This window comes from Haematobia irritans, chromosome 4 (assembly GCF_050003625.1).
Source record: "Haematobia irritans isolate KBUSLIRL chromosome 4, ASM5000362v1, whole genome shotgun sequence".
Taxonomy (NCBI): domain Eukaryota; kingdom Metazoa; phylum Arthropoda; class Insecta; order Diptera; family Muscidae; genus Haematobia; species Haematobia irritans.
The window spans coordinates 101,609,819-101,621,399 of NC_134400.1; the positions used below are offsets into that span (position 1 = coordinate 101,609,819).

The following is an 11,581-nucleotide window of genomic DNA, read 5'->3' on the forward strand; positions in this document are numbered from 1 at the left end:
TTATTCTTTGGCTGTATAAAAAAATTTGAATTTTTGCGTACGATTTGGTGTGCAAAACATTGCTTCAGCTGATTTGTTACAATGCACTATGGGTCAAGTGACCGAAATCTCACGCATAAAATGAATTTTTGAACTTGTTAAAATTAACAAGTATATACGGCCGTAAGTTCGGCCAGCCGAATCTTATGTACCCTCCACCATGGATTACGTAGAAAGTTCTACTAAAGACTGTCATCCACAATTGAATTAATTTGGTTGTGGTAATATGTTACTTACCGATGGCAAGGTATTTTAAAACATTATCGTCTAAATTGTAAGTTAGTACATACGGGGTATATATTCGAAAAAAGGCCCTTTACATACGTATATAATTCAGTTCTTGATCGGTGTATATAGGAGAGTCAATAAACAACTACTAACCGATATGAACTGTTGCGTGTTAATTATACAACCAGAAGTGAAATATGGGGGTCGCAATAAAAATTTGGAGATCGGTTTATATGGGGACTATATACAATTATGAACTAATATGTAACAATTTTGGCATGATTGTTCGTGCCCATATCCTTGCACAACTTACTAAATTTCAACCGGAACGGACGAAATTTGCCCCTCCACGAGGCTCCGGAGGTTAAATCTGGGGATCAGTTTATATATAATTATGGACTGATATGAAGCAATTTTTGCATAGTTGTTAGAGACCATATACTTACATCACGTATCAAATCTCAACCGGATCGGGTGAAATTTGCTCCTCCAAGAGGCTCCGAAGGTCAAATCTTGGATCCGTGTATATGGGGGCTATATATAATTATGAATCGATGTGGACCAAGGTATGCATGGATGTTAGAGGTCATATATCATCACCACGTACCGAATTTCAACGGCATCGGATGGAATTTGTTCCTCCACAAGGCATCGGAAGTCAAATCTTGGGATCGGTTTATATGGGGGCTACATATAATTATGGACCTATATGGACCAATTTTAGCGGGAAAGTTAAAGACCATATACTAATACCACGTACCAAATTTCAACCGGATCGGATGAAATTTGCTCCTCCAAGAGGCTCCGCAAGACAAATCTAGGGGTCCGTTTATATGGGGGCTATACGTAAAAGTGGTCCGATATGGCCCATTTACAATACCGTCTGAACTACATCAATAACAACTACTTGTCCCAAGTTTCACGTCGATAGCTTGTTTCGTTCAGAAGTTAGCATGATTTCCACAGATTATGGACTAATATGAAGCAATTTTTGCATAGTTGTTAGAGACCATATACTTAACATACATCACGTATCAAATTGCAACCCTACCGGATGTAATTTGATCGTCCAAGAGGCTCCGGAGGTCAAATTTGTGGTTCCGTTTATATGGGGGCTATATATAATTATAGACCAATTTGTACCAATTTCTTCATGGATGTTAGAGATCATATATCAACACCACGTACCAAATTTCAACCGGATCGGATGAAATTTGCTCCTCCAAGAGGCTCCGGAGGTCAAATCTGGGATCCGTTTATATGGGGGCTATATATAATTATGAACCGATGAAAACCAAGTTATGCATGGATGTTAGAGGCCATATATCATCACCACGTACCGAATTTCAACCGGATCGGATGGAATTTGTTCCTCCACAAGGCTTCGGAAGTCAAATCTGGGATCCGTTTATATGGGGGCTATATATAATTATGCACCGATGTGGACCAGTTTGTGCAGTGTATAATTACTGTACGCATTATAGAGGAAACATTTTCAAAATGTCCGAAAAATAAAGCTCTCTGGACTACTGAATATTTCGGATTAGAGAGGTTATACTATATTATTAGTATCATTATTGCAACTCTTTTTTATACCCACCACCATAGACTGGTGATGGATAAGTTTGTCATTCCGTTTGTAACACATCGAAATATCGGTTTCTGACTATTTATAAAGTATATACACACCTATGTTCGGATATCCACTTCAATTCTACTTCCACTATTCACGTCAAATCCACGAACGTGAAAATTTGGTGTTCTTAATTCCAGGTTCTTTTTTGATCTGTTCTGTAACCAGCTGGGTTGAACACATCACCCAAAAATTCACTAAGGCGGAAATCAAAATAAGTGGAATCAATAGACTTATTACAATTTATTATTTTATTAATTAAAAATTACGCAGTTTTAATAAAACTAATGTATTAAATATAAAACATTTCAAATTTTTTACGCGAGTGCTTTTTTTAACCGGAAATACACCCATCTTGGACATAATTCAAATTTCACCCAGACTTTTGCAAGTGAATTGATTTCACGAAAATTCCGGTGAAAATGGATTGTAGGACACGAAAATCGTGGAATTGATTCACATTCACCTAGAAGTGGATTTGGGAACATGGGCAATATTCTTGATCAGGGAGAAATTCTAAGACCATTTAACCATGTCCGTCTGTTTGTCTGTCTATTGTCACCCTACAGTCTTCAATTAAGAAGCAATCGTGCTGAAATTTTGCACAAATTCGTCTATTGTCTGCAGGCAGGTTTAGTTCGAAGATGGACTATTTCGGTCCAGGTTTTGATATAGTCCCCATATAAACCGACCTCCCGCTTTGAGGTCTAGGGCTTATAGAAACCGTAGTTTTTATCCAATATTCCTGAAATTGGAAATCTAGAGGTATTCTAGGACCTTAAAGAGGTGTGCCAAAAATGGTGAGTATCGGTCCATGTTTTGGTATAGCCCCCATATAGGCCGGTCTCCCGATTTAACTTCCGTAGTTTTTATCCAATTTGTCTGAAATTTGAAATCTAGAAGTATTTGAGGACCATAAAGAGGTGTGCCGAAAACGGAGAGCATCGGTCCATGTTTTAGTATAGCCCCCATAAGTCCGATCTACCGATATTCCTGAAATTGTAAATATACTGATATTATATGACGATTTCGATTGGTAAAAAAGGTGCAACATCTTGGAAATTGTTTGCAAAATATGAAGGGCACTGTTATAGCTGTTGGGTCCTGTATCCCTCACAATATTATGAATTAACAATAATTTTGGAATGTCACTATCATTTGAGTGAAAATATAATGACGAAAAAAGTAGTGTAACACCAAGGCAACATATTTTTTGTGAAACGAAAACGACCTTAGACTCACAAAAACGTGTATCGGATTTAGTTTTTATCGGTCCATTTGGTAAGGTTTCGATTTCACTTCTTGAGGGTATATAAGGCGCACTGATCATGAAAATTGCTTGACACTGATGTAAAATGTCCAGATTTTACTTCTCGTAATCATTTAAATAATGGGGGGTAAAAATCTAGATTGTGATTTTAGATTTCAAATCAAGGCGTTATTTCACAATTTTCTTGCACACTTACAAGAGATGTTAATGATTCCTCTAAAACTCAAAAAAAAAAAAAAAAACAAGTATATACGGCCGTAAGTTCGGCCAGGCCGAAGCTTATGTACCCTCCATCATGGATTGCGTAGAAACTTCTTCTAAACATTGCCATCCACAATCGAATTACTTAAGTTGCGGTAACGCTTGCCGATGGCAAGCTATCTTAAAACCTCCTAACACCATCTTCTAAATTTTCTATAGAAATAAAATCTTGGTAGATTATTTTTGGCTCGAGCGGCAACCATGATTATGAACCGAATAAAATTTGAACAAAATTTTCTATAGAAATAAAATTTTGACAAAATTTTCTATAGAAATAAAATTTTGACGATGATGAACATTTCATTGTGAACCGAATAAAATTTTGACAAAATTTTCTATAGAAATAAAATTTTGACAAAATTTTCTATAGAAATAAAATTTTGGTAGATTATTTTTGGCTCTAATGGCAACCATGATTATGAACCGATATGGACCAATTTTTGTGTGATTGGACCAATTGTTGTATGGTTGTTAGCGACCATATACTAACACCACGTTCCTAATTTGAACCGGATCGGATGAATTTTGCTCCTCCAAGAGGCTCCGGAGGTCCAATCTGGAGAACGTTTTATATGGGGGCTATATATTATTATGGACCGATATGGACCAATTCTGGCACGGTTGTTAAAGATCATATACTAACACCATGTTCCAAATTACAACCGGATTGGATGAAATTTGCTTCTCTTGGAGACTTCGCAAGCCAAATCTGGGGATCGGCTTATATGGGGGCTATATATAATTATGAACCGATGTGGACCAATTTTTGCATGGTTATTAGAGACCATATAACACTAACATGTACCAAATTTCAGACGGATCGGATGAAATTTGCTTCTCTTTGAGGCTCCGCAACCCAAATCTGGGGATCAGCTTATATGTGCGCTATATATAATTATGGACCGATGTGGAACAATTTTTGCACAGTTGTTAGAGACCATATACCAATACCATGTACCAAATTTCAGCCGGATCGGATGCAATTTGCTTCTCTTTGAGGCTTCACAAGCCAAATCAGGAGATCGGTTTATATGGGGTCCATATATAATTATGGACCGATGTGGACCAATTTTTGCATGGTTCTTAGAGACCATATACCAACATCATGTACCAAATTTCAGCCGGATCGGATGCAATTTGCTTCTCTTTGAGGCTTCGCAAGCCAAATCTGGAGATCGGTTTATATGGGGTCTATATATAATTATGGACCGATGTGGACCAATTTTTGCATGGTTGTTAGAGACCATATACCAACATCAGGTACCATGTGCTTCTCTTTGAGGCTCCGCAAGCCAAATCTGGGGATGGGTTTATATGGGGGCTATATATAATTATGGACCGATGTGGACAAATTTTTGCATGATTGTTAGAGACCATCTACCAACACCATGTACCAAATTTCCGTTTATATGGGGGCTATATATAATTATGCACCGATGTGGACCAGTTTGTGCAGTGTATAATTACTGTACGCATTATAGAGGAAACATTTTCAAAATGTCCGAAAAATAAAGCTCTCTGGACTACTGAATATTTCGGATTAGAGAGGTTATACTATATTATTAGTATCATTATTGCAACTCTTTTTTATACCCACCACCATAGACTGGTGATGGATAAGTTTGTCATTCCGTTTGTAACACATCGAAATATCGGTTTCTGACTATTTATAAAGTATATACACACCTATGTTCGGATATCCACTTCAATTCTACTTCCACTATTCACGTCAAATCCACGAACGTGAAAATTTGGTGTTCTTAATTCCAGGTTCTTTTTTGATCTGTTCTGTAACCAGCTGGGTTGAACACATCACCCAAAAATTCACTAAGGCGGAAATCAAAATAAGTGGAATCAATAGACTTATTACAATTTATTATTTTATTAATTAAAAATTACGCAGTTTTAATAAAACTAATGTATTAAATATAAAACATTTCAAATTTTTTACGCGAGTGCTTTTTTTAACCGGAAATACACCCATCTTGGACATAATTCAAATTTCACCCAGACTTTTGCAAGTGAATTGATTTCACGAAAATTCCGGTGAAAATGGATTGTAGGACACGAAAATCGTGGAATTGATTCACATTCACCTAGAAGTGGATTTGGGAACATGGGCAATATTCTTGATCAGGGAGAAATTCTAAGACCATTTAACCATGTCCGTCTGTTTGTCTGTCTATTGTCACCCTACAGTCTTCAATTAAGAAGCAATCGTGCTGAAATTTTGCACAAATTCGTCTATTGTCTGCAGGCAGGTTTAGTTCGAAGATGGACTATTTCGGTCCAGGTTTTGATATAGTCCCCATATAAACCGACCTCCCGCTTTGAGGTCTAGGGCTTATAGAAACCGTAGTTTTTATCCAATATTCCTGAAATTGGAAATCTAGAGGTATTCTAGGACCTTAAAGAGGTGTGCCAAAAATGGTGAGTATCGGTCCATGTTTTGGTATAGCCCCCATATAGGCCGGTCTCCCGATTTAACTTCCGTAGTTTTTATCCAATTTGTCTGAAATTTGAAATCTAGAAGTATTTGAGGACCATAAAGAGGTGTGCCGAAAACGGAGAGCATCGGTCCATGTTTTAGTATAGCCCCCATAAGTCCGATCTACCGATATTCCTGAAATTGTAAATATACTGATATTATATGACGATTTCGATTGGTAAAAAAGGTGCAACATCTTGGAAATTGTTTGCAAAATATGAAGGGCACTGTTATAGCTGTTGGGTCCTGTATCCCTCACAATATTATGAATTAACAATAATTTTGGAATGTCACTATCATTTGAGTGAAAATATAATGACGAAAAAAGTAGTGTAACACCAAGGCAACATATTTTTTGTGAAACGAAAACGACCTTAGACTCACAAAAACGTGTATCGGATTTAGTTTTTATCGGTCCATTTGGTAAGGTTTCGATTTCACTTCTTGAGGGTATATAAGGCGCACTGATCATGAAAATTGCTTGACACTGATGTAAAATGTCCAGATTTTACTTCTCGTAATCATTTAAATAATGGGGGGTAAAAATCTAGATTGTGATTTTAGATTTCAAATCAAGGCGTTATTTCACAATTTTCTTGCACACTTACAAGAGATGTTAATGATTCCTCTAAAACTCAAAAAAAAAAAAAAAAAACAAGTATATACGGCCGTAAGTTCGGCCAGGCCGAAGCTTATGTACCCTCCATCATGGATTGCGTAGAAACTTCTTCTAAACATTGCCATCCACAATCGAATTACTTAAGTTGCGGTAACGCTTGCCGATGGCAAGCTATCTTAAAACCTCCTAACACCATCTTCTAAATTTTCTATAGAAATAAAATCTTGGTAGATTATTTTTGGCTCGAGCGGCAACCATGATTATGAACCGAATAAAATTTGAACAAAATTTTCTATAGAAATAAAATTTTGACAAAATTTTCTATAGAAATAACATTTTGACGATGGTGAACATTTCATTATGAACCGAATAAAATTTTGACAAAATTTTCTATAGAAATAAAATTTTGACAAAATTTTCTATAGAAATAAAATTTTGGTAGATTATTTTTGGCTCTAGTGGCAACCATGATTATGAACCGATATGGACCAATTTTTGTGTGATTGGACCAATTGTTGTATGGTTGTTAGCGACCATATACTAACACCACGTTCCTAATTTGAACCGGATCGGATGAATTTTGCTCCTCCAAGAGGCTCCGGAGGTCCAATCTGGAGAACGTTTTATATGGGGGCTATATATAATTATGGACCGATATGGACCAATTCTGGCACGGTTGTTAAAGATCATATACTAACACCATGTTCCAAATTACAACCGGATTGGATGAAATTTGCTTCTCTTGGAGACTTCGCAAGCCAAATCTGGGGATCGGCTTATATGGGGGCTATATATAATTATGAACCGATGTGGACCAATTTTTGCATGGTTATTAGAGACCATATAACAATATCATGTACCAAATTTCAGGCGGATCGGATGAAATTTGCTTCTCTTTGAGGCTCCGCAACCCAAATCTGGGGATCGGTTTATATGGGCGCTATATATAATTATGGACCGATGTGGAACAATTTTTGCACAGTTGTTAGAGACCATATACCAATACTATGTACCAAATTTCAGCCGGATCGGATGAAATATGCTTCTCTTAGAGGCTCCACAAGCCAAATCTGGGGATCGGTTTATATGGGGGCTATATAATTATGGACCGATGTGGACAAATTTTTGCATGGTTGTTAGAGACCATATACCAACATCATGTACCAAATTTCAGCCGGATCGGATGAAATATGGTTCTCTTAGAGGCTCCACAAGCCAAATCTGGGGATCGGTTTATATGGGGGCTATATATAATTATGGACCGATGTGGACCAATTTTTGCATGGTTGTTAGATACCATATACCAACTCCATATACCAAATTTCAGCCCGATCGGATGAAATATGCTTCTATTAGAGGCTCCACAAGCCAAATCTGAGGGTCCCTTTATATGGGGGCTATACGTAAAAGTGGACCGATATGGCCCATTTTCAATACCATCCGACCTACATCGATAACAACTACTTGTGCCAAGTTTCAAGTCGATAGCTTGTTTCGTTCGGAAGTTAGCGTGATTTCAACAGACGGACGGACGGACGGACGGACGGACGGACGGACATGCTTAGATCGACTCAGAATTTCACCACGACCCAGAATATATATACTTTATGGGGTCTTAGAGCAATATTTCGATGTGTTACAAACGGAATGACAAAGTTAATATACCCCCATCCTATGATGGAGGGTATAAAAATGGTTCCTATGAATCCAGAATCTGATATAGTCATAGGTAAAATCTTTACATTTATCTTCCGGAAGTTTACCGATTGAACTGCTTTGCCTTGGAGAATATATGTCATCAAACCCCGCTCTGAAATTTGAAAGGAAACTATAATATTTGATTCATGGTGGTGGGTATTTTATATTCGGCCCGGCCGAACTTTCTGCTGTATATACTTGTTTTAAATTCATTTAATAATTAATTGAACTTTTCTTTTATTTTAGCTGGATGGTAGCGAAGCTAAACCTGATGAAGAAGAACCAGATTTTTATGAAGAGGCAACTATACCTGCATAAAAATATCACGTCTTCGGCACTTTGTACTTGCACAAATTTAATTGTTATAAATCAATGTGGTTAACTCCTTTAAAAGTAAAAAATATATATATATTTGTTAAATAATCGAAGCCAGCATGCTCAAGGCCATTGCTGAGATTTTAATGTAATTAAGTACTTAATTTTAGAGAAAACTCTTAATATTATTATTGTTGCACTTATCATAATCAGATTATCGATATTTTAATTTACACCACAAAGCATTTTATGCTTTGTTTAAGTTATGAAAAAAAAAGAAAACTAAAACCTTCCCAAGCTTTACAGTTTTTGTCCTTACTAAATCTTTAAATCAATAATGTGTAAAATCCCTATCGTGAGCTTTATTACTTAAAGTACTAAATATGTATTAAAAAAAATCCCAATTATAATAAGACCATAACAAATTGTACATTTATATATACCCCACTAAGTACTTAAATGATTTTCGTTTGTTTTTTGTCCTTAGTTTCGTATGTTTGTATCAAGCGTTATTTATTTATATGTTAAACTGTTGAATAAATAATAATAATAATAATAATAATACTAAAAAGAGAATAATATAATAACAATTAGTTGGTATCGAGCCTAGAGGCAGGTGTAATGAATGAAATTCTATAATTGACAAAACGATGACTATTTAAAGTTCAAATTTGCTTAAAGCCATCTATGTGATTGTGTAATTAATTAAAAATCAGGTGGAATACAATAAATGCATAAAATATCCAATAACAAATGAAAGAAAAATCAATTAAATATTTATGGCATATTTTTGCCTATCGAAATCATATATTTCAACAAGAAGACAAACGTATGCAATGATACATCAACGATTTCAAATACTATCAACTAATGGAAAGTTAAATAAAAATTAAGAAATATAAATGTATAGTACTAAAAGAAAAATAAATATTTTCCACACTATTTGGCATGCAAAGATAATGTTAGTGAAATATTTTAAATATCAACTAATTGACTAAATTACCCAAGTACTTGATTAAAGTTTCACAACTTGCCATTAAATAAGCAAAATGTTAGTGTAAAAAAAAAAATAAATATATTTACACTAATCAATGTTAGAATGTCCCTTTGAAAAGAAAATAAAATAAAATAAAAAAATGAACGGTTGAAAAATCGTTGTAATTACCTCAGTATATTTTGTTAAACTATTCAATAAAACTAAACATACCTATTAATTTTATCAATACGCCCACTTTGTTAGGGCATCAGAGATATTTGAATTTAATGGCGTATATCCATTTGTATCCATTTTATGAACAAAGTTCATAAAATGTTGAATATTTTTGAGCAACTACATTCTATACTACAATTTGATAAATAAGCAAATAGGCAATAATGAGTAATTCATAGTTTCCTTTTAATAAAAATCATTAATAAACTGTACTCATGTATTTTTGTGTTTATTTGGTTTTTGTATTAAAGGAGGTAACGTATCCTGCATAGGATGGGGGGTATTAACTTTATCATTCCGTTTGTAAAACATCGAATTATTGGACTAAGACCCCATAAAGTATATAGTGGGTAGCAAAACCGAGTGCATGTTTTCACTTTTTGCAATATTTATACCCTAAACCACATAGTGGTCAGGGTATAATAAGTTTGATCTGCAAAAATTAAAAATATTATTAAAAATATTGATTTTAGACCCCATAAAATAAAGGGTGATACGGTCAAAATTTGGTCAATATAAACTTGACGTATTTCTTTCAATTTTGCATTTAAAAAATGCAAAAATGTTGCTCCTATTTTGATTTTGGAATTCACTCTTCAGTTGTCAAAATGCCGTCCAAGCAAGAAGAGCAGCGTATCAAAATTTTGCTCGCGCATCGCGAAAATCCGAGCTACTCGCACGAAAAGCTAGCAAAATCGCTAAAAGTTGCCAAATCAACCGTTACAAATGTAATTAAAGTGTTTGGGGAACGTTTGTCGACAGCCAGGAAGTGTGGATCGGGGGGAAATCGAAAACCGGAAGCCGCTGAGACGACAAAGAGAGTTGCTGGTAGTTTCAAGCGAAACCATAACCTCTCTCTCCGAGATGCCGCAAATAAGCTGGGTGTATCGTCTACAACCGTGCATCGAGCCAAAAAACGAGCCGGACTATCAACTTACAAGAAGGTAGTGACTCCAAATCGCGATGATAAACAAAATACGACGGCCAAAGCGCGATCCCGGAGGCTGTACACGACGATGCTGACGAAGTTTGACTGCGTGGTAATGGACGACGAAACCTACGTCAAAGCCTACTACAAGCAGCTTCCGGGACAGGAGTTTTATACGGCAAAAGGAAGGGGAAAGGTAGCAGATATTTTCAAGCACATAAAACTGTCAACGTTCGCAAAGAAATATCTGGTTTGGCAAGCCATCTGTACCTGTGGCTTGAAAAGCAGCATTTTCATAGCTTCCGGGACTGTCAACCAAGAAATTTACGTGAAAGAGTGTTTGAATAAACGTCTGCTGCCTTTCCTGAAGAAACACGGTTGTTCCGTACTGTTTTGGCCGGATTTGGCATCTTGCCATTACGGTAAAAAGGCCATGGAGTGGTACGCCGCCAACAACGTGCAGGTGGTTCCCAAGGACAACAACCCTCCCAACACGCCAGAACTCCGGCCAATTGAGAAATACTGGGCTATTGTCAAGCGGAACCTAAAGAAGACCAAAAAAACTGCTAAGGACGAGCAGCAGTTCAAGGTAAACTGGCTTTCTGCGGCGAAGAAGGTGGACAAGGTGGCTGTACAAAATCTGATGGCAGGTGTCAAGTGTGAGGCCCGGTAATTCGGATTTGGAAAAGCGAAAGCCTAACTGAATATTTTTCCTGAATTTTATACTAATTGAACTTGAACTAATTTATACTAATTGAACCGAAGCTTCTAAACTCTGCATTCCACAATCGAATTACTTAAGTTGCGGTATCTTAACACCTCCTAACACCATCTTCTAAATTGTATGTAAGTCCATACGTGGTATATATTAAATCAAAAAAGATCGATCCAA

General features: G+C 36.2%; 1 protein-coding gene across 7 annotated transcripts in view; it reads left to right on the forward strand.

Moving 5' to 3' along the window:
- Positions 1–9,973, forward strand: part of Ae2 (anion exchange protein Ae2) — a 257,209-nt gene extending 247,236 nt beyond the window's left edge. For all 7 annotated transcript variants that reach the window (XM_075307454.1, XM_075307457.1, XM_075307460.1 and 4 more), the window contains one exon: positions 8,483–9,973. In XM_075307454.1, coding sequence (XP_075163569.1) covers positions 8,483–8,554 — 72 coding nt within the window. In that variant the 3' untranslated portion in view covers positions 8,555–9,973. The remainder of the gene's footprint in view (positions 1–8,482) is intronic.
- Positions 9,974–11,581: the final 1,608 nt, after the last annotated feature.